This window comes from Mycteria americana, chromosome 2 (assembly GCF_035582795.1).
Source record: "Mycteria americana isolate JAX WOST 10 ecotype Jacksonville Zoo and Gardens chromosome 2, USCA_MyAme_1.0, whole genome shotgun sequence".
Lineage (NCBI taxonomy): Eukaryota > Metazoa > Chordata > Aves > Ciconiiformes > Ciconiidae > Mycteria > Mycteria americana.
The window spans coordinates 148,412,636-148,437,078 of NC_134366.1; the positions used below are offsets into that span (position 1 = coordinate 148,412,636).

The window sequence follows — 24,443 nt, forward strand, 5'->3', positions numbered from 1 at the left end:
ACTTTCATGTAAACAACCATGTTTTAGTATAAATTGTGAAAATGAGAAAAGCAAAACAAAAATACCACTGCTTAGGAGTGAAGTACGCACCATTAACACAATTAAAAGCCATATTTTTATGAAACGTTTGATTAGACGATTTTTGGACTACAGAAACTATCGTACTATTTCTTTGATGACGAGAGGTGTGAAAAAGGCAGCATAACGCGTGGTAAGAGGGATACACAGCACACAAAGAGTCTTTCTGCCTTTCTGAGACAGACTGCGCCCAGCTCCAATTTGACTTATGCTGATTTTATTAACTTTGCTGGCTCCAAATAGAGGAAAATGTGATATACTCTGAAATAAGTGGAAACAGACTTATGGTCAGAGCTGTCTAGGAAGACGGAGGTAGCAAGCAGCGCCATCGTTCCAGAGCTGTACAAGTCCTAAGCGTGCTCTTCTGGTCTTTGCCATCTCTGTCCCTAGAGGCCTCAGACTTTTTTCAATATATCCCATTTGAAGGTGTACTCATAGCTCACTTAATAGGGGAAAAAGCTGAACAGGAGGGAATCTGCCAGATAGAAGCTAAGTAGCAAAGACAAGAGAAAGAGAGATGATTATATTGTTGTCACAGATACTGACCTGCAGGACAGATCCAGCAACCATGTTCCACACACAGTCACAGAAAAACAGGTCCTTAAATATGGAGATGGCACAGCCTCACTAGCTTTCTCCTGGTGCTTCGCTAGGTTTATCATAAAAAGTTTCCTCATGTCTGATACCTAACTCAAATCTCCCATACTGAATTCTTAGCACATTACTTTTTGTCTTATCCAGCACAGACTTGGAGGACAGTTGATTTATTCCCTTCTTCTTTGCATAAGGCTTTTATATATTTAATGACTGCCATTACATCTCTCAAGTCTTGTGCTCTCCAGATTGAACCAGTCCTTCAGTCCAGTTCTTCAGTCTTTGTCTTCTGGGCTCTTCTTGCTCTCCTGTGGACTTTTTTTCTGATCTTTGTAAAAAATTGAACACAGCACTTCATCTGAGGCCTTATTGGTATCTTTTATATATATACTTTCCTTACACATTCAATCACAGCCTGCCTGTGACTCTGCTCACTGTTACAAATCCTTTCTCCAAAATTATTGCCTAAACATTTCTTACCCATATTCAGTCCGTAGGTTGATTATTTATACCAAAGTTAAGAATCCTGCCCTTTTCCTTGCTGGATTCTACTCTATTTTTCCAAGCCATTTCATCGATTTCTCAAATTTAGTTTGAATTTTTATCTTAAACTAGTATCTCTTTACTGCCTCCCATACTGGTATAATTCACAAACTAAATTCATCATCCCACTTGCAATTAAAATATTGGGTCCAGGACAGACCACTATGGATCCCTCATTACACCTTTATCAAACAGACAATAAACGATTAATAACTACCGAGAACAGCTTTCATACCAATTTGATACCCATCTTGCAGTAGCTTCATATACATGCATCTCTAGTTTGTTTACCAGAATACGTTGTCAAAAAGCCTTGACAAGGCTTGACAACATGGCACCTCTTCCTCTTCCCCATCGATAAGGTTTGCTACTCTGTCAGAGAAGAAAGTTGATTTGATTTGACAAATCATGTTGGCTGTTGCTTACCTCCTTGTTGTACTGTAGGTGCATACAAGACACTGTCTGTCCCTGTCCTGAAGAGCTTACTGTGAAGGATGAGGAAGCTGCATTCAATAATTTATGAATATTATATGTCCCATCTGTTTGCTTGTTATTGTGATGTTGGCTTTATAATTACTAGAGGTTAGCTCCAATAAAAGCTAGCCTGTGCTTAGGCAGGAAGGTAGAAAAATACTACTAATAGTTCTCCACTGAGAGCACTTAAAGACAATATAGGAAAATATAGAGACTGATGACCAGGTCATCCAATTCAGTTGCCCACAATAAAGCATAACCATGTAACAGATGTTCCACAAAACATCTTCTCTATTCTTCTTATCCCCGCAACTACATAGCCAGAAATTGCTCCCATTGTCTTACATAAATTTCTTTTGACCTTAAACAGAACAGGAGCAACTGAGGTCACAGGAGAAGTCAAAGATTCCCTACTGGGGTATTTTTTTAGGAAAAAAAGCCCACACATGTAAGTGATTATAAGGCCATGATAAACAGGAAAGCAATACCCCCTTCCCTCTTTCCCCACTGAAGAAAACCCCTTCAACAGCCCTAGCCTGTCTGAACCAGCAAGAAACTCTTCCAGACCACGTCTCTGGCAGTAAGTTTAACCTCTTGAGCACATGAACAGGACCAAACCAGCCACTGCCTGAAAAATGTTTTCAATAGCAGCAATTTTAAATTTCCTCCCAATTACTGTGGTGGATATCATGCTACCGCCAGACATCACCACTGAGTCACTCACAACAGTGGCTGCTGAATAAGCACCACAACATCACCGAGTACTGTAATAATAATATTAAACTTTCTGGATAAAGAGTCAGTGGTGTTTCAGGAGAGGAGGATCTCTCTCCCTCTGCCGTAGTTAACCCCACACTACCGGATGTATCCAATGTTATTAGGTGACCGGGGCCTGTCCCTGGAGGATGTCACAGTGGGACTGTGGCACCACACGGACCTGGAGTCATCCCTTCCATCATGCCCCTGCTCCTCCATGAGCACCCTCCCAGGAGCCACAGACCTCCCCAACCAAACCTGACCAGCTGTTCTGCTGTGGGACTTTGCTTAGAGGAGGGATGGGGACAGCTAGGCCATGAAGGGAAGGACACAACCTGTCATCCACAGCTTCCTTTCCCTAGCTGGAACAGCAAGGTCTTGGGGGTGGCACAGAAAACCTGAGCAACTCAGGGAACAGAGGAGACCATATCAAACAGAGTACAGCACTTCCACTGCAGATACCACATTGTATCCATTTCTAACAGTTTCACGGTTTTCTGTTCTCACACACAATAGGACAGCAGTGTTTGAATGGTATTAGTACATCACCCAGCATTAAATCATATATCCAATTTTATGAAAAACAAAAAAAGCCTTGCGGCAAACAAAGAACATTGACAAAGTTGCATGATGAGCCAGGGACAGAGCCTCAGAGACAGTGCAGCTCAGGAGAAGCTGGGGTCACTTCCCTCTAACGCCTGCCTTGTTGAGCCGAAACCTCTTTTAGCGTTAGCCTGTGTCCTTGCTGCCAAGATTAAAAATGTTCTTTGCTTCAGACTGACTCACTGTTCAGATTGACTGGCCGCCACTGGTCACAACTTGCTAAAGAAAAGCTTCTCAAGTCTGAACCAAACAAAGCCTGGACTGGAGCTAGAACTTGTGGGTAACGGACTAAATTTACGGATTTAGTCCAAGCATGGGATTCATGGCATTCACCTAGGAGCAGAGAAGCTGCAAGAGCTGAGAGGGACACCCTATGAACAGTCACAGCCACATCGCACCCCAAGGACAGTCTAAAAAGGGAGAGAGTGCGGGAAGGAACAAAAGACATCTGGGTGAAGAGACTTGCATGAGGTCAGGCACCAGAAGAATGGCACAACCGTGATCCTGAATGCCTTAACTCCTGATCCAGTGTCTTATCCAGTGGATAATGCTTTTCTCAGAACTGAAAATAAATTGGATGCTGTCTGCCAAGATGCAGTAATTCCTGACTAGTAAGTCATATCATTCTGGACCAGCTGTATATTACAAGACCATCCCAAAATACAAGTTGTAATTTATTAGTTCTGCCTAAGTAAAAGGTTTCCAGCAATACTGTCAGCATTTGCAGTTCTCACTTCAATGAAGCATATTGCGAAGGATGCTTTGTCAGACCTATATATCACTGTCACTCCAGGAGTCAATGCACTGACAGTCTTAGCAGAGGTGGATGTTACAGGATACTGTGAAAGTGATTATGTAAGATGGAAAGTCAGGTTTTTGGAGTCTCACTCCAGCAATGCAGAAATCAGAGGCTTTTAATGGAATTAGCGGAGAAGGGAAGATCTCTTGTACACATCAACATTATCCCTCGGGATCCTAAAATTACTTGTGAGGAATAATCTCTCCAACTCACTCATAATTTTAGCACTCCTAAGAACTACATATCTTCAGTTCACCCATAATTTAAACTTCTTTCCTTCAACAGAAACACCACCTGACAGGTCTTAACTAAAAGTGAATGACAGCAATAGCAGCTTACTTAAAAATGTAAAGGAAATGCATATTTATGAGCACCCAGAGTAATGGTTTATGGACCTCAGAACTAAAGGTGTAATAATGTCTTGAAGGCATATTAGGAGACACAATTTTACCTTCAAAAGCCAAACTGTGCTACAGCGAGGGATGAGATCTGTGTTTGTGTTAAAATAATAGCATAGAGGAGCCTGGCTAACTTTAAAATTTATCTTTATTTTTCCAGACATACTACTCCATCCTTTTCTTTTCCCTTTCTGAAGGCTCAAAGAAAAGGAACTACGTGTGTATGCAGTGTATTAAAACATGTAAAATAATGGCATCTTACTCCTGACTTCAGGACTGGACTTGCTGCTTTACAGGTGAATGTCTGGTATCATTCACAAATACTGCAATCTTCAATATATAATGAAGAATAGCTAAGCTTTACTTCACATCTTCTCTTTAGGTATATAAATTTGTCAAGTAACTTAAATGCTGTACTTTTCCAATCACTTTGCCATTAGAGTGATGATAATGAGTTTATCTGAGACCTTTTGATTTTATTTCGTCATTTGCACCAGCATCAATGCTTTGTTGACGTTTTAATGAATAAAGTCTGTTTCAGTAATAGTCTTACTTTGAACATGACTATATTATAAACAATTTATATAGCTAAAGACATGTATTAGGGCAACTTATTCAAAGAAACAAGGATTGCTCCCACCATCATTTTTTCCGAACCTTTATTCCACAGAATGATCTTTTAAGTACACTGCCTCTTGTAGGAAATCTGCAAAAGCTGGAGAGACTGCTGAGGAAAATAGTCTACCACCTGGAAAACTATTTGATTAGAGCAGATAAAGCATGGAGCTGTTTTCTACTCCTGAATCTTCCATAAAATTACTGCATGACCTTGGGAAATCTCTTTTCCTTGCAAGACTTCGGTACTCATCAAAAACTCTGAGATCGTGATCTAATGGTGTAATAGAAGTGAACAACACTCATGAGTGTTATCTATTAGAGATGATTCTCTGATGGCCTATATTAATTTCTTTTTAAAGATTTTAAAATTACATTTACAAATATAATGAGAAACAGTTAAAAAAAGTACCTGAAAAAGTAACCAAATCTGCTACTGACCCTTAAAGTCAATTTCTTATTCATTAAAAATGCGTGTTAAATATTTATAAACCCATGCACAAAGCAATTTCAGTTTTTGGAATTAAAAGCATACAAAATTAAACTGAATTAAACAGAAAACTAACTTTTAGCTATGCCTGTTTCCTCACAAACTGTTTCTGTGGGCACTGCTCTGATCACAAAGGTCCTATGCAATCCCCCACCCACCTCTGTCTTCCCTTGCTGAAGAAGTCCCTCTGTGTAGAGTCACTTAGTGTGGTCTAGCACGGTATCCAGGACACAGAACTTCAGCCATGTGCCATTAGGTGACCAGTGACTTGGTCCTGGTACAAGTGCATCTCCGGCGGGAAAGTCCAGATGTGCAGCATCGGCAGAGAAAGTCCCCCACCTCCCGTGGCGGTGGGCTCCCAAGAGACAGGACAGGCATTGCTCAGGACAGGTGAGAGAGGTTACTTGTAAACTACCTGAACAGTTCTCTATTAACATTTCTCGCTCTGATTGATTCTGTTCTTTAAACATACCAGAAAGGACACATTTATTATACATAGCATGCAGAGTGAAAAACAGTCAATGCATTTCTTTTTCAGAGTCATTTTTCAGTTCCTCACAACCTTGTCTCACATTCAAGGTGTATTGTTTTTCTGAATGTCTCATTTCATAGATCGCTATAGAAACACAGAACAAAACAAAGCCACACACCCTCCCTATGGCCTGTTTTTCAACAGTTCACTTCCTCAGAAGAGACACAACTTCACTTTCAGTAACAACGCAGTCCTTGTGACAGACATACTTTTCCTAGATCCAAGAAAAAGCCAGTGGATCTGATGATGTCAAGTTCTAAGAACTTAGCAAAGCAATTTTGCATATGCAGAATAGAGGACACTAAATTATTAAAACAAAATTACTGCAACTAACATTTGAGTGAAACATGCATGAAATGAAGATTCACATTGAGTTACTAAAGTTCTTTCGGTGCAAAATCCAAAGGTGTGGCAGAAATACAACGCTAATTTAATGCTGATGTCCTAATCAGTAATTTTTTTTTCTTACAATAAAAGGGCTACAGAGTGTGGCAAAAGGATTCACTGACAGTTCACTCCGCGGTGTACCACTGCTTTATTTTTTAATTGTTTTTCTCCACAGAAATATCATAGGAAAAATCTTTAGGCACCCAGCTGTATTTTCAATACAGATACGAATACTAGCAAGTTCAAAGGCAGGCATTGAAAAGTCAAGGAATAAATATAAAATTGTCTGCTCCTAACATATATACCAGAATACATAATTTTATGAATTTTTGTCATTTTATGATAATGTATGCTGCTCAGAAGCCCCTTCCTCTTTCAGTAGCTAAGTAAATATGGATGATAAGACTCATTGATCAAGTTGTATGAAGTGCAGTAAATGAGGCAAGGGACCAATGGAAAATGACAAATGCAATTATGGTTAGGGTAGTAGATGAGGACCAGAATATCTTTTCCTCTCTCAGCCACATGTTTTGGGTATGACCTTGGACAAGACATTCACGTTTTGATTCATCAAATGTGCAAGCACTCCTAGATAACAGTCTTCCTTCTTTTGGGTTAGGAAAAGTGCAGAGATTCGATGAGGTAAAACATGGCAATAGTCTTACCTCATTCTTCTCTGAGGCCAGCATCCCATGCCACGATCAAATAGCAGCCTTAGTTGATATGTCCCTGTGATATGTTAGTGACCAATAGTCACATAAATACATATGCCTTGATCACTTTCTACTCCAGGTGTTGACCCAACTATAACCCACTGCAGCCAATATATCAACCTATTCCAAGATTTACTGGGAACGAAGCACTTTCAATGTCCCCCATACTCGTGTGCACTTCCAAGATCCGAGCAATTTTATACCGAAGACTTCAGTAATGCTTAGTGCTGCACACCCACGTGAATTTCTTCCAAAATGTGCTAAGCTAGCTTAAAATCATTCTTGGGAAAAGACCGATTTTGCATATGCTGTTCAATAAATAAATAGATAGGTGGAGAAGGAAAACTCCACCTAAAGAAAGCACTTGGGTCAGCGATGTATGCAGCGGAGACAGCCTGTATTACCATCCCTTATTCCACAACCTTTGGCACCTGCTGTAAACTGTTTCCAAACTCTTCCTATTTACTTACTGAATGAAATATGTTCCCAGGTTCCTTGACAACCTACAAATACTATGTGTTTCTCTTTTCTGCCCCCCTGGAGATGAGCTAATTGCTAGAAGTATTTGGTATGAACCATTTTTTAGTTTCCCATTGACATTTTTTGATGACAAGAATGCCTGAATCACACCCTATTACTACCAGTGGGACATGCTGCAACAGCTAGGGCCAAGGGGTGACCTAGGAAAGTCCTGTCAAAGATGTACAACTGGGGATCCTCAGAGAAACTGCACACTATACTTACTACTAGACTGTTAAGTACTGCACTTCTACAATACAAAGAACAAAAAGAGCAGCAACACCAAATGTACACCCAGCAGTTTACTAAAAAACCCCCAAAACAAACAGGAAAAGATGATGCTGTAGAAATGTTTTGATAGTTTCACCACATTATGTTGAGAGCACACGCAGTGAAAAACAAAGGTTAATGTTATGATCAAAATGTGCCCCTTTTCCCTCACCTCTCTCCTTTCAGCCTGGACTTTCAGCATGAATTTCAAATTCTCTTCAACAAAAAGGAAAAAGCCTGTGAAATTCAAGATTATGTTTTCAGTTCTCCTGAAATCTTGATTTTGGTGGCAATACTCAGTATTAATTTTTCCGCAAGTAAAACTACAGTCAGAAAGTTATGGTAATCCTTCCAAATGCATTTTCTAGCTATAAATATCTCCGAAAGCTGCTCCACTTCACAGTGAAACTTTGTCCATATGGAGCGTATGACTAGGAAGGACTTGGTGAACTACTGAAATCCAGTATTCGGTTAGTGAAGGCACCCATAGCATTCAATTTTGTTCAAAACTGATCATATAAAATGATCGGTTGGAAAATAAGTTAGAGCTTTGGGGTTTTTTTTGTCTTTAGCACTACAAGTAGGACATCAATCAAGAAGCTTAATCTCCTGTTGGCAAGAAACTGCCTTCTAATTTCCAGCTATGTTTCTTTATGGGTAATTTATACACAGTTACAGACTGGATCTATATGGACTGTTGCCTTCCTAAGTGTTTACTCCCAAAATATTCACTGAGAGGAAGTGTATTTGTCTTAGTTTGTATTCAGCTGTGCTAAACAAGGCTCTTCTTGGTCATCCTAGTAGTTCTTTCAGCAACTCTTTCACTTTTGATTCATCTTTCTTAAACATGGATGAGCAAAGCAGTACTCTACTTCAAATACACTGTCTCCAGTGCCCTATTTAATGGCTTTAATATTTCTTATCTCTACTTTAAACCCATAAAAGGATAAAACACACTTTTTTCTATGACCATACTTTGGGTGATCATCAGAAACAAGGGGACTTTTCCTCTAAGATTTCCAGCTGATGAATTGACAGCATTGGTATCAAGCTAGCTGGTCATCAAAATAAAGATATAAGCCATGTTTTAAGATGCTGACACAACCCACCCTGACATTCCCACATAGCGATGCATGAGAAGTACCGTATCATTAGTTTTCTGTTTCTTCATCTGCCCATGCAAAGGAGCGTACTGAGCAGCTCTGAGAACCTTTTCTGCAGTAGGACTCTATGCCAGTACCACTCTAAGCAAATATTCCCAGCATTTCAGAAACAAATGAGAATAATGGCAGAGAATGTCAGAATAATTCAGGATGGAAGGGACCTCTGGAGGTCACCTGCTTTAACGAGAAGCTAGGCCAGGCTAACTGCGAAGTTAGATCACGTGGCTCAGGTCTTCATACAATTCAAGTTTCAAAAAATTTCCAGAGATGAAAATGCCACAACTTCTATGGGCAACCTGTACTGGTGTTTAGCCTCCTTTATCATGAAACTTTTCCAAAATTATTGCTAAGTTAGCAACATGCACAGTTCTTTGACAGTATTTTGACAACCTGCAACAAACAAATTGTGAAGAAACATAACAAGCTTTCCCAGTATCTCAATGTTATTCATTTAGATGAGGGTGATGAGGCACTGGAACAGGCTGCCCAGAGAAGTTGTAGATGCCCCATGCCTGGAAGCGTTCAAGGCCAGGCTGGATGGGGCTTTGAGCAACCTGGTCTAGCGGAAGGTGTCCCTGACCATGGCAGGGGGTTGGAACTAGGTTATTTTAAGGTCCCTTCCAACCCAAACCATTCTATAATTCTATGATTTTATCTTCACGCTTACAGATTGGATTTTGCTCCCAGTTACAATGATGAGCATCTGAAATAACTTTGCTAAATTACATGCTAACTTTGCATGATACCTGTCCCAAATCTCCACCACCATAAAATCCAACCTTCCTATTCATGGCCTCTTGACTGTAGGAAGTGTTTCTCTTCAGACTAAAAATTACCCGAAAGGTAGCTGGTTAAAGCAAAAAAGTTATCACTACTATGCTTTTTAATGTCTCTTTTAGCATCAGCGATAGAAGTAAGATGGGGAAGACAATCCTCTGTGGACTACATCTTTTCTGCTTTTGCCACAGCCAAAATATTTTATTCTCCCTCTCTGAAGAACACATGAAAGCACTTCCCTCTTTGTCCTTTTCATGACGATTACTCATTAGAATTTGATCGTTTTCTCTACACAAACACAACAGGTCATATTTGCTTTTTCCATTAAGCCATTTGGACAGAAATCCTTCTATGGAATATATGCTATGGGGTCTGCGGTTTTCCAAGCTGCCTATCAAGATACACGGAGCCTCCTGTGTTACAGACATGCGTCTGATTTTCTTGTAACTCTACCAATCGTTTCCATCTGGTATTGTACTTAACAGGTTGATTTTCTGAGACACTTCACACTATGAAGTATGTTAAGGATTGTACCTTCAGTTCTATTTGATTTGCAATTTATTGAATGTTTCTCCCTGTGCAGTTCATTTCTAGTTTGCACAGTTCCCATCTATTCCAGAAAAGACACAGCGGACCACAGCCTATCTTTTTTCCAGAAAAGTACTTCTTCAGTGCTAATCCCACTAGTCGCTTCACTCCATTTCTTTCTAATGTTTGGTAGGCAAAATACACTGTACTATACCTGAACGTTATGGAAAAGGCTGTGCCAAAACAAGAACTGCATTCAGATTCTGTTGTGCCTTCCACATGTATGGAAGACAACATCATTGTTCACTGCAGACAGTGTAAAATACCTCTAAAAATACATGGATTTAAACTATCGTAGTTATTATTCATAAAGTAATTCAGCCAGTAGGACTGATCTGACCTACAGAGGCCACTGGACTGAAATCAAAAGTGATTCTAAGAAGCTGGGGGAAGCCTACACAGGAAGTGAATCCTTCTTACACTTCCTAATCTGTTCAATCTGCATGTTATACGGAATAAAGACTCTTTCTAGACTCACTCGAGGAGTGGCTTGCTTGGCTTTGCAATATGTTCAGCAGCAATACTGGCTTATGGCACTTACTGGCCTGAGTTTTGCGGCACACTGCAGGGACTGAAGTGTGCCGTCCTGCTCTTCGATGCGTATTAGCCAAGTTTGTGCATGCAGCCAGATGATGAAGCAGATTAGGGAATTGGTTCAACCGAAAAACTGCCCAGCACATCTTTTTCTTCAAGCTGGATCAAAATGGCACACAAACAGCTGTACCATCCCAGAGGATGGTATAGTATACACTGTGACATGGGGACAGGAACAAGCAGAGAGAGGTAGGTGTTGCTAAAGGTCACTTAGTAATGTCAAACTGTACCCTCTGGCTATCTGGTTGCAGGTGTACTAATATATTATACAATGCCAATAGGAACTAGAATTCAATGGTCTGCACTCTCCAACTGTTACATCAGCCCCTGGCACAGTTTGTGCCCAGAGTAGCCCTCTCCCAAGCAATTCCTACACATGGCTCAGGAGTTAACATGGGCCTGGAGCAATTTTCAATAAGCAGTTTGCAAGCAGCCACTCTGTTTTAGGGATAAAAGAGTTTAACAGTATGGTCAGGGTCATTCGATGCCAGTTGGCCTCTGTGCCAGAAAGCAGTACCAGGCTTGTTTAACCTACAAGTGCAGACACGAATCACCAGCCCAAACTCAGACCTTTCACCCCTTAGAATAGAAGTCTACAGAGGTGATCCTTACACATCCCTACTCAATGCCTGCAAAACTCCTAGGAGGTCCCACCTGCATTCTACTTTAACTTAAAACTTCTTCCAGCTCTTCAGTGACAGTGACTGAAGGTCCTTCGGACCACATCTGTAGAGACAGCTGCACACTCATTCTGCCTGTGATGTGAACTGGTTAGGTGCAAGCTAACTTCAAACCAGGAGACGCACTGCCATAATACACAGCATCGTGGCCAAGTTAATTAGCACTGCTAAGAGGCAAGTCAACACAAACACTATGCTCAAGAGGTCCAAAGCTGAGGGATTTAACGCACCTGCTGAGTTCAGACTTACCCACAACAGCTTCAGTGAATCTGGGCCATGCTCTCATCAGTATGCCGTAACCTTGAGCTGAAGGGACCATGTCTAATGCTGAGACACTGTTTCACTCCATATGCTAGTTCATTATCCAGCTCCTCTCTGTTTTGACTGCCAACGAATAATGATGTTTTTCAACACTTCTCCACTAGGAACTGAATGCACAAACATCGCATCATAAATGCCACCCAACATCTGCCAGGCAGTTACCATCTTCCCATGACTATCACCTAGGCTGAACCTGAGCAAGTGATTTAGTGACGAGCTGTGTCAAATCCTCTCACCTCTCACACCCTAGATCACCCAAACCCCAATTCTTATGAACAAGAAAGCCCACAGGTATTCAGTTAAAATTCCATAGGAAAATTAATTCTAACAAAAAAACCCATGCATTCTAAAATTACTGTTACTTTGTTAATGAAAAATCAAATATCACAATCAAGGATATCAGTATCACTACAAATCTTATAGCACCAATGCAGGTATGGTGATAATTATAAGATATTCACAGAAAATAAACTAAGAAAAAGGCAGGCTTTTTCCACCTTTCCTATTTAACAGGCAGTCAAAACTCTTGAAAATATAATTATTTAATATATGAGTTATTTTAGAACAGTACCAATAGCTTAGCAAAGAGAAACTCACTCAGTTGGTCCCACAGTAAATAGGGTGCCTATGTAGCTGGGATGATGACAAGGACCAGATTTCAAGTAAAGTATTTCAGAGATTAAACAACAGATTAGTGACTTGCCTTACATTACCTGTAAATTTATTAACTGCAACCAGAGCACTCCATCAGGGCAAAGTATTTGATTTCCCACATTCCACTTCTTATTGTAGAGCTCTTTGTTCACTTCATGGTGCTCTGCTGTACTGATCCAACTGCTACACAAATGAAATATCTCAAAATAACTCTGAATGTGTGAATACTTTCAATAGTGCTTATTTTTAATCAGGCTTTACCATCGAGCAAAAGCAAAAGATAGTCGCATGATGTTTGTGATTTCTGTAACTGTAATTCAAATTAAGCAACTGCCTTTGCATATTTTCATTCTAGCAGTTTGAGCTTACTAAGATCATTCTCCCACTGCCCTGTTACTTCATTTCCCATCCAGCACTTAAAGCCTGCAAGTAATATGTAGGGCCTACCAGACAATCCCATAAATAGTTCAAGACCTTGAAAACCACAATGTAGGCAGTTCCTAACTTTCTTCCAAAATAAGGCATAATAGATGCAAAAGCTTCGACTGAAAAAATATTTTTAATACAAACCAGTTACAGAAATCCCTGACAACATGCAATTAATGGACCGCATGATACCAATCAGCAATGTGAACAAATTCATTACAAAAGCCAGATGACTGTTCTACGGTCATGTTTACCCTGAACGCAGACATCTAACACATTTTTTTTAAGGCCATAAATAGGTGCAATACCTGCTGAACTACATAATGCACATGGTCATGTCCTGAAGCATGAAATACAAGAGTCCCTTCAGTTAAACCTCTTGAATTGAGCCAAGGGGACTCTATGTCTTTCTTCTTAGACCAGTGCCCCCTGCAATGCTTGCCAGACTCCTCGCTGCCTTCATTTCTGCTAGTCCAGGCAGTGAGGGAGCAGCGGAGGTTTAACAGACTGCCGCCCTCCATTGCGGGACAATGGCTGGACAAAACTTAACTGTGCCAAAAGACATAGCGCTACATCTCATAGCATTGTAACTGAAGAAATGCAGTTACAACTATGCATTATGTCCACCTTAAACATCTATCAAGAACATCTTGATAGATACATGTGCACTGGGTATTTCATTCCTATGCCTTCTGCACTGCTGCCTTATGATGAAATAAGAGGAAATCAGACTTGTAGTTCACTGCCCAACTCTCCTTGCACATATATTGACATAATATTACCTACAAATATGTAAGAACATACACCACACACAGAGAATACATATCTATGAACACTGTATACATAGAAAATTTATGTCTAAGATTTTTTAGAAATGGGTGTCTAAAGTTAGATTTACAGATTCACATTGAGATATGAGTACTTTGAAGTCCACCCTTCACACATACGAGCTAAGATTTTCAAAGCCTGGTGAAAGAATTTCTAAAAATGTTAAACTGCTCTGCCTCTGAATGTAATATATACATGTTTTTGTATCTATAGTGAAATTTTTATGTATTTTGGAAAGGATGCAAAGAAGTTGGTTTAGGTTGATTTTTTTGACTGCAGAAATGTATCCATTCAACAATGGATCAGAAGCTGAGAGTAAGTACAAGCACAAATATGTATCATTGCCAGAGCCCTGTAGACACCAGATACCTTACAGGAGTTGCAAGTGCTTGAAATAACACCATGCTGAAATGCAATTCAGCAACTGGAAACAGCATGTCAAATTTCACTCTCATTTACACCTATAAAAAAATTCGTAGTGACTCCACCGAGTGAAATGGTGATATTGTTGATGAGATTAAAATAAGAGCAGACTATGAGCCTCCATCTGTATAAAAGTACGAAACAAGTGCAGTATAAACGTATAGTGAAAGTAGTATAATCAAACAAGTTCAAAGAAGTTCCAGGCTTTTGCTGTGGAGAGGGGATGGGAGCCAAGGGTTAGATACACCACCTTCTTCCTTAGCATCTCCGCACAGTGCGTGTACACACTCCCACAGCACCCTGGCTCTGCAGCCCCCCCTCCGTCCCTGCTCAGGCTGGGGCTGCGTCTGCCCCTGCCCGGCAAATGAAAACTAAATAATATCCACACAAACACAAGTACATATCCAGATCTACCATCACCTTTTATGCCCTAAGCCAAGGCAATAAAATATAGCTTTACTGCTTTGGACTTTAAAAAATAAGTGATCACATACTGTATGTGCTTAAAATCCATCACCAGCCTTCACAGAACATATTTAAAAACATCCCAATCGTCACAAAATGTGGATTAAATTAGTACAGCCAGACTAGGCTTCACTTCACAGCAGTGTTTTCCTCAGCTGCTCCTGCTTTAGTTTCCAAGAAGTGATGCCACTGGCACAAAACTGAAATCAAAACAGCAACCACTGACCAAAAGATCTAGTTCAATTTTTGTGACAAAGAAATTCATTCTTCATAAAACTTCCTCCCAAACAAAAGAAAAGGGACTACACGTGGTATCCATGGCATATCACTGTGAAGTACAAAACTCAGCATAGGAAAAGATTCCAGAACTTGCCAACAGTCACACATAATAGCAAAAGGAGGGGGTTTTTTTTCCTGCTTCTCTTTATTATGTGCTTAATAGTAAATTTTTATTAGAAAAATTCAAGAGAGTAAATGTAACATTCCATATGCAAAAAAAAAGGGCACGCCGTGCACTGGAACTGCCTATTTCTTGGGTTGTTTTTACACCCTAGATAAATAGTAGGAGAGGTCTCTTCCTTCTTTGTCTCAACTCAGAATAGAAAGTATTTGTTTCTGTACTTTTCCCCTCCCTACCTTTCCCCCAATAAATACGTGACTGACATCAAATACGGGGGAAAAAAAAGATGACTAATTAAAAAAATAGGTTGGAGAATTTTCATTCCATTGACATCAGTCCCACTACATCTTTGCTTGTGACAGTAGAGAGCAATCTCGATGATGAAAATGCTGCCTTCTGGTCCTGTGTCTTTTCTTAACAGACAAAAGATACAGGAAATCCTGTTTACTGACAAATGGTGAGATTTTGAAATTTTCAGCACAAATTCAGTCCAAACATTTTTTGCTGTTGCTGCTGTTTCAGAAATGAAATCTACAATTTTGATGCTGATAACAAACATTTCCTGATCCAAAACAAAACAATCACATTTCACTTCAAAGTACGTAATATATTTCAGAAGAAAGTATCAAAATGTAATACTTTTCCCTTTTTTGAGCTGAAAAGGAAGACTCTTAGTGGCCAGTTTGACTTGAGTATGTAAGGCACTACTCAGGATAAGGAAGGCAGAGGGTCCTTAACTCTGTAAAAAAATAGAGAAGGTGAACAATAACAGAAAATAGAGAAAAAGGGGAGGTGATAGAGAGTAAAGACACTTCTTTTAGCAGTAGGGCAAGTGGAGACGCCCATCTGCCACAAGAACGGCTTCCCTCTGGAGACAGGGAGGGAACAGGTCCATGCTCACGACTGAGCTGGTAGCTGGAGGTGGGAACCCCAGAGACATTCTTGCTGCCGCTAGTCCCCATCCATCCATCCACCCATCTTTCCAAGGTCTGTTCCTTCATATTGGTAGTGCCACTGTATTACCACAAAGGACTCCTGGTTTAGGAGACTGGGACTGCTTTCCGTCGCAATCACGCAGCTGACAGCTGAGCTACTCTGTGCAGGAGGCTGGGAGGCAACAGAGCCCAGCTCTGCCCACCATGCTCATGCTGAGAGACAAGCTCTTCTCCATCTCACTGGGGTCACAGTGGGACCGTAACCCTTGGCACTAGGATGAAGTGCCTTTCTTCTGGACAAGTCACCAGTTCCTGACACTGAGGAGTTTTAAAAACAGGGGCAACTTTACCCACAGGGTTTTATCTGTTAGTTCAGGTGGCCAGTTCTCTCTTCCCTCCTGCGCTGCTACAGCCATGGTCCCAGGACTCCCACCCAGTCCCCTTTGCTGCCCCATCACTCTGCGTGTGCTGTGCCAGCAAGCACCACCTCCACCACCGAGCCATCGTGCTCAGCCTAGCACCTTTTGCTTTCCAAAATAAAAAGAGAATTTATTTTCATTCATAACTTTTACTCCTTCCCGGGGGATGTGAGGAGCTTTGTTTACTCCAAAGATCCCCTGGGCTATGCCTATATAAGCTCCAGCCCCTAAAGGATCAAGCTGGCAAGTCAGAAGATACAGAGCAGACAATAAGCAGACCTTTGAGTCTACAAATTGCACGTTGAATGATTGGCAAACAACCTCTCCTCATGAAAAATTATGCTACAGCAACACAATAGTAATGGGAGCCAAAAGTATGTCTATTCCTGATTTGTAGACCAGGTTTTAGTTATGCTATAATCCTCTCAGTATGCCTGCTTAGGATCCCGCAATCACACGAGTCATGAACACTACCCACAAATCCCGCGGCTTCCATGCCGAGCAAGCGACACACCAGATGAAGAAGGATGGAAAATATACATGTGGAATTGTTCTGGGAACTTAAAGCACACATAACAGTAAACAAAGCAAATATGGTGCGAAACCTGTTGCTATTTTCACAGCATTTGCGGAGCAAAGCTGCATAAATGCAGAAAGATGCATACTGCCTCACACCTTTCCTCCGATCCCAGCAAATTAAGCACAGCAGCACAAACAGCAGCAGCGAGAAGGAAACGCTACGCAGAAGAGCTGCCCCGTTTGCTGCTGCACTACAGGTATATGTTTGGGTATGCGAGAGAGAGCTGAATAAAGGGCGTTAAAATTACTTTTCCTCATGCCTCCTCCAGAGCCTCGGCTGCTCACAGGGAACTGAACGCAGAGAGATTCCCTCGGTGCCGTCCTCCCTCCTCCAGGCACAGTCTGAGCCAGTTTGAAAAGGCTGCTGCTGTTGTTCCCTGTCCCACGTGGGGACAGTCTTCAGGAAGCCAGTGCCAGTCTGGTCTGATAACTAAATGGCTGCCTCTGCTCCCTGGCGAAAAGGCAGTGCCGCTGTCGGATACCAGAGCACTTGCTGAACGAGAGGCACTACAGACAAGTTTTGGCTGGTGGCAGGAGAGATGGCTGAAAGCCAGCTGACAGAGAAGAGAAATATCAATCTCTATGCCGGAGGAATCCTCTGAAAATGCTACTGAAGCAAACAGCAACCACTAACAGCGTAGCAGCAAACAAGACACGAGCGAACCTGAGCTCACGGAAGAGAGAAAAAGGCAAACGGCTGAACTGAAGTGATCAACATGAACTGGAACCGTGGCACAGGGCAAACATGTGGTGTGCCGTATGGAAACTCAGAACAAAACAGAAAGCTTGGAACAAAATGAAATTAAAAATCTGCTTTTATTTCAAATTACTCCACTAAACATCTAACTGAAAATTGTGTTGAAGTTGACGTGACTTTGTGACATGTTGTTCCTTGAAGACTGCCATTTTCCACCAAAAAAAAAAGAAGGTATTAAAAACGTTTCAATCTGGTTACCTTCTATTCAGCAAGGCTATAAAACATTAAATCGTGAGCTAAAAAATAAAGCCACACCATTAGTCAGCAAGAGATAGCTGTTCAGCCAGCATCCATCATAATATTTGCAAGAATCCATAGATATCGAACACCTGGAAAGGAAGGACGGCAATCACCCCAAGCACAGCTTTAGAACTTTAAACAGGTTTGATAAATTAATTTTTTTAAAGACAGTCCCCATGCAGCCTCCCTTTGCCCACTGTTTCTAGATATAACCTATCTAGGAAAGGATGGATGGATCAAACGTCCATCTCCAAAACAAATGAGCCTTCTGTCTCTCTTCTCCTACAAAAAAGAATGACCCTCCCATAAGCTACACTGTCCTGGAGCATGACTGTGTTCTGTATTCTGGGAGGTCTTCTACTGAACAGCCTCACACTAAAGCATCCTTGCAAAAGTACCTAAGCTGCAAAATCTAGGGCTTATTTGATGGATGGATTTTAAGAAAAAATTGAAATTCTTCCTGTATAATTTCTAATAAGTATCTGAAATTAGATCATGAAGAATTAGATCAAGAGGAGTTAAAATTAAGGATCTGGAACATCTCTCCTATGAGGAAAGGCTGAGAGACCTGGGACTGTTTACTCAGGAGAAGAGAAGGCTCAGGGGAGACCTCATCAATGTATGCAAATACCTGAAGGGAGGGTGCAAAGAGGACAGAGCCAGGCTCTTCTCAGTGGTGCCCAGTGTCAGGACCAGAGGCAACGGGCACATACTGAAACACATAAGGAAAAAGCTTTTTACTTTGAGGGTGGTCAAACAAGAAACAGCTTGTCCAGAGAGGTTGTGGAGTTCCCCTTCTTGGAGATATTCAAAAGCCATCTGGACACTGTCCTACGCAACTGCCTCTAGGTGGCCCTGTTTAAGCAGGGGGGTTGGACCAGATGACCTCCAGAGGTCCCTGCCAACCTCAACTATCCTGTGATTCTGTGATAAACAGGTGAATTATCATCACTTACGCAAAACTATATAAAAAGAAAAAAAATCACAAAGTAATGGCAAAAAATGAAAGATTTCCATATTCATTATGGCAAGAAAAGTTCTTTATTGGACAGTACTTGTCAATAATACACTTATTTGTCCTATAATACACCTAAAGGCATAATGAGACTAGAAGGATAGCTCCGCTAAGCTCAGCTACCAGGCCTAAAGCTAGCCCAAAATGCTTATACATAAAACTCAAACATGCCCGCAACATTACAGTATAAAACTGCATCCATGAATTTTCAACTCCCCCCTCTCACATTCATTAAGTTCACTGGTAAGATCAGAGAACTGATTTCCATTGGCAAACTCTACGGCTGTATCAGTGTCATGGTTTAACCCCAGCTGGCAACTAAGCCCCACACAGCCGCTCGCTCACATCCCTCCGGTGTGATGGGGGGAGAGAATCAGAAAGGGGAAAGTGAGAAAACTCTGTGTGTTGAGATAAAGACAGTTTAATAGGTAAAGCAAAAGCCGGGCATGCAAGCAAAGCAAAACAAGGAATTCATTCACTCCTTCCCATGGGCAGGCAGGTGTCCAGCCATCTCCAGGAAAGCAGGGCTCCATCACACATAACGGTTACTTGGGAAGACAAATGCCATCACTCCAAACATCCCCCCTTCCTTCTTCTTCCCCCAGCTTTATATGCTGAGCATGACACCATATGGTCTGGAATAGCCCTTTGGCCAGTTGGGGTCAGCTGTCCCAGCTGTGTCCCCTCCCAGCTTCTTGTGCACCCCCAGCCTACTCGCTGGTGGGGTGGGGTGAGGAGCAGAAAAGGCCTTGACTCTGTGTAAGCACTGCTCAGCAGTAACTAAAACATCCCTGCGTTATCAACACTGTTTTCAGCACAAATCCAAAACATAGCCCCATACTAGCTACTACGGAGAAAATTAACTCTATCCCACCCAAAACCAGCACAATCAGTGAATGACCAGAGTGGGAGCTGAAATAACCATCATCAGAGCAAAAGGCAGTGGATAGTCTATTTCAGTCCTTGCTCTCTGTCCTCTAAGGAATATTACAATCACAGAAACACCTCCTAGGCTATATAGTTTATTTGCCTGCCTACAATAATTTTTAACACTTGCTTTTGCCAAGTTAAGAGCAATGCGTCGCACCTAAGGAAAATGAGCTTATTACGAGGCCCCTCAGACACTGTATTTTGCAGTACCCAATGGATCACGGTGCTGCATCGTATAACAGGGAATGTGCCAAATTGTTCAGACAACATGCTAGCCCAAAACCAGAGAGGCAGCAACATAACAGGATCCCTCTGAGTGCTGGGCCCTGATACAAATACTCTCGCCCCTTGCTACAGCACAGTGTCCTCTCCCCTGCTCAAGGCACAGCTGATCAGTCCTGGCATCTCACAGGTGTGAGATGTGCAACCGCGGTGCTGCGCAGTAGCGGAAGAAATAGCCCAAGCAAGAAATAGCCCAAGCTGTGAAAGACCGGGAGGTAATTTTGTGAGTCTCATAACTTAGATGCAGCTTTATACCTCCCGGTCCTCCAGCAGCCCAGCCTGCTCTCCAGGGATCCTGCTGGAGATCACCGGTCTCTTTCATCCTGCGAAGGACTTCAAAAAACAACTCCCAACTGTGGTCACCTGAAGGTGTTCACAAAAGGAAGAAAAGCAACCCTAAAGGAGGTGGCTGAAAAAGAAGTGACTGCGATGAAAAACATGCAGAGAAAATGCCAGAAGGCTGATGCAATCATCCTCTCTCCAAACACCCAGCTACACTGGACAACTTGTCCTGAAGGTGAGCTGCAGGGCTTCTACTTCTCACCAAACCTATCTGGGTGAAATATTTGTGGTGTCATCTTCTGCTGGGTAACAGTTTCCTTGCAAGGTTTTCTACATGAAGCCTAAATGGCACAAAAGTGGAGAGCTCATCTATTTAAACATTTTTCCAGTATATCTGCTTCCCATTCGTAAAGGTACTCAGAAGTTTTCAGCCACGTTTCTAACTATCTCAGAGAATGAACTGAGGAAGCCAGCCATACAAACTGCCCAAGATTAGGTAATATAGAGCATTCCACAGCTATCTAAAACAACTAAAATACAAAATAGTCCCTTACTTTCAATTTAAATGCAGAAAAGACCATTAAAACTGTTATATTAAAATAATAAGGCAGCACTAAAAAAATTAAGACATGACAAAAATAAGATTGTTCACATACCCCTAACTCTTTCACCATGAGAACGTACATTATAAACAGCCTTTTCTTCCCAGACACTTGCTATTTTTCTGCATATTTAAACACAGATGCAGGTGCTTAGCAACTGTAAAACAAAGTCATTTACTTAAATAACTGAGTATAGATTAAGGTACTTCATTTTATATACATACTTTTAAAATATTGTGTCTGTTTTATAATATTATTTAACACCTAGAGAGACAGAATCCTCATATACGGATTCCAAAAATAAGTCACTTACTTTTGCATTTAAGCAAAGAAATGGGGATTTGAGCCTGCTATGTGCTAGGTATCTGTGTGAGTGTACGTGTGCATTCGTGCGTGTGCATGTGTGTACTTTATATACAAGCTACCTACATATATGACGGGTAAGAACAGAAGAAGACCTAGGAAAATAAATGATTAACATGCTAAAAGTATTACATTAGTGTGAGAATAAATGCAGTTATACAATGTTAAGGTCTGTATCATTCAGTGTATCAAAAATTGTTACGAAGCAGGAAGATTATTTGGTTAGAAATGTCTGTATTTTAAACTGGAGACAAACAGGAAAATCAGGAAAGTTCCAACAATTCAGAAACATTGTGGGGCCGCTGCGCTGCAGTATTTCACCAGTATTTCCAAACACAGAACATGGACTTTTTCAAGTTACTCAAAACATTGTCTTCATAAAGGGTTTTGCTGAATGAATTAGTCAACAGCATATAAAAAATGATTCCCTGGAGTGTGCATTATTTTGCACCACTCATAAGCAAAACAAAGTTTTTGAAGAGGAATAACACATTTTGTTACACTAACTGGTCTGGCTGAAAAAAACAGAATCTTTTTTTAAGCACACAAACTTTTCTTCAGATCTCTTACCTATTTGTTTCCTGTACTGGTCAACAGGAGTCCTTGCTGTAGAGGCATCTTTTCTACCCATCGTTTTCAATCCAAAAATCACTGTCAGTATCAGAAAAAAAAACCCGCATTATTCCTAAATAAATTACTAAGGAAATCAATGACTTAAAACATCAGAAAAAACTGTAACAAGCAACATATACATGATTATACACAAAGACATAAGCCTTCCCAGAGTACAATGAGACACCAGAGTTAATCATCACTATTCTGAAAACTATTAGATAATTCTAAACATACCTTTTTCCCCATTGCATGGGTTATTAACACTACAGAATGCCTGTTAGTTTGAATGAAAAAAGGAAAAAAAAAGGATTTAAACTGATTGCTCTGTAATTCAGCATCTGGTACCATTGAATTACATTCCTATATAATCTTTTTCTTTAGTAAACCAGGGATTGAATGTAGTATTGTGAGCTGCTTCTATTGTTGGCAAACACATTTACACTATGCCTGGGAGTCTGAGGCAGGACTAGGCAGGTGTGCATCCACAGGTGTAACTGCTCACCTGCAGACACAGCCCTCCAGCCACCCTGAGCAAGGGGGAGGAACCGGTACCAGTGGAGAATAAAGGTGAGAGCTGGGGCTGTGCCCATTTTACACCTCTCAGCCAAAGTATTGAGAGTTTAAAATCACCTTCAACGCATTAGGTAGCAACCACCCTGACTCCTGAATGGGCTTCTCACATTGCACAGTGCAAGCAGGTGACACTAGGACTGTGCAGGGAACTGCACTATCATTCATCCAAAGATACTCTTTTTGGTACTTTGGTGCTCCCACACCATCCACGTAACTGAACTAGCGTCATCTGAGCAGTGTTCTAGCAAACCCTTGATACACCCGTTTAATGTGCAAAATCTTATGGTCTCTTATTCATCCCCTCGCAGGGCTGCCACTCAAAAGATACGGTAAGATTCTATAAACATGCTCATTTCACCTCTTTTTCCATAGTCAAAAAATACCTGGCTTTTATAGTCACGCTTGTTGCTCAGAACACTGGTTTTCAACCATTCTGGTGGGGCTGAAGACATCACTCGTCACAGCGATGACAAGCCCCACTGTTTGACCATCTTTACGACACCAGTGTCCCAACATCAACCCCTGCGCTCACAAGAGGACTGACATTTTCCAGAAGCGTCAGATTTACGGTTCGAGCGCAGAAGACACACAACAGCCAACACTTGCTTTTTCCCAACCGGCCTTGGCGAGCACAGTGCCAAGGGCAAACTTTGGCTGAACCGTCCCGGGTAGCCACAAACTGTCCACAGATTGAGCACATATGGCCTTGGAGTATCTACAAGTTTTACTTTTCTGTTAGGCATAACCAGCTGCGCTACAGCAAGACGAGCTTCCCTGGGCTCTGCCAAGGCACCCTGTCTGGGAAATGCAGCCCTTGAAGGCACTGCGATGCCAAACCATGGGCCAAAAAGCATGCCAAGGCACTGCTGAATGGACTACCGTCAGCATCACAACCTTAAACATCCATCATTATTTCCTTTACAGCTTCAAACAAGGTTTAAAGTATAGCTGCAGAAATGATCCCACCAGTTATTCATGCATTTTAAAACCACAAAGTTTCTTCTTTTGTAATTATCTATTCTGTAAGAATTATTGGCATTTAATGTCAAGTGGCAAATCCGGAACAACAGAGATGGAAACAGGCTCCTTAATTTAAGGTGTGGGACACAGGGCACCGTGAACTTTGGTGCTCAAAAATCAGCAACCTTTTTTAAAGGTATTCAGGAATAATAACAAGGTATAAAAGACTGCCATTATTTTTTAATCCAAACTGAAAACTCAAATATAGTGTTCTAATGTTTCCATACATTATTTTGGTTTAATTCAGAGAATACTCAGAATACTCCCATTTTATGTAAAACACATAAGCAGTGAACTGTAATCCACTGGGTTTTTTTTCCCCTCTATTATGTTTCCCAGCTATTCTCTCGACTTAGTTGTATTTCTCACATCAAGTTCACATCAGAACAATGAGCGTGGAAAATAACAGTACCATTTGAACTTTCAGCTAGTTGAGGAGATAACAGATTTTACACTGCAAAACTAGTTCTTGGCATTTTTATGCCACTGATAGAGACTGTTTTGACTTGCCTTTTGCAATTTCAATAGCCTACTAATGTTTTGTAATGAAACATCAGCTGTGAAAGACGTTTGCAGTTTCAGCAGTGCCAATAAAACACAGGAAAATACAGGCAAAAATTATTTCCTGACTTAATACAAGCCACAGAGATGCTTGCATTTGCCCGTGTGGCTCAGTGTCACCAACTCCCGCATCTAGAACCTCGACTCCTCTTTGTTCTTCAAAGGGATGCAGTAATCATC

At 41.2% G+C, this 24,443-nt stretch overlaps 1 protein-coding gene across 7 annotated transcripts in view; it reads right to left on the minus strand.

The window, feature by feature from the left end:
* TRIQK (triple QxxK/R motif containing) overlaps positions 1 to 24,443 on the minus strand; it is a 62,658-nt gene that overhangs the window by 22,247 nt on the left and 15,968 nt on the right. For 6 of the 7 annotated variants that reach the window (XM_075494930.1, XM_075494929.1, XM_075494931.1 and 3 more), the window contains one exon: positions 22,065 to 22,145. In XM_075494930.1, the coding sequence (XP_075351045.1) occupies positions 22,065 to 22,125 (61 nt within the window). In that variant the 5' untranslated portion in view covers positions 22,126 to 22,145. Of the gene's footprint in view, positions 1 to 11,822; positions 11,948 to 22,064; positions 22,146 to 24,443 lie in introns of those variants that run through there. The other variant, XM_075494925.1, reaches the window with a different exon arrangement.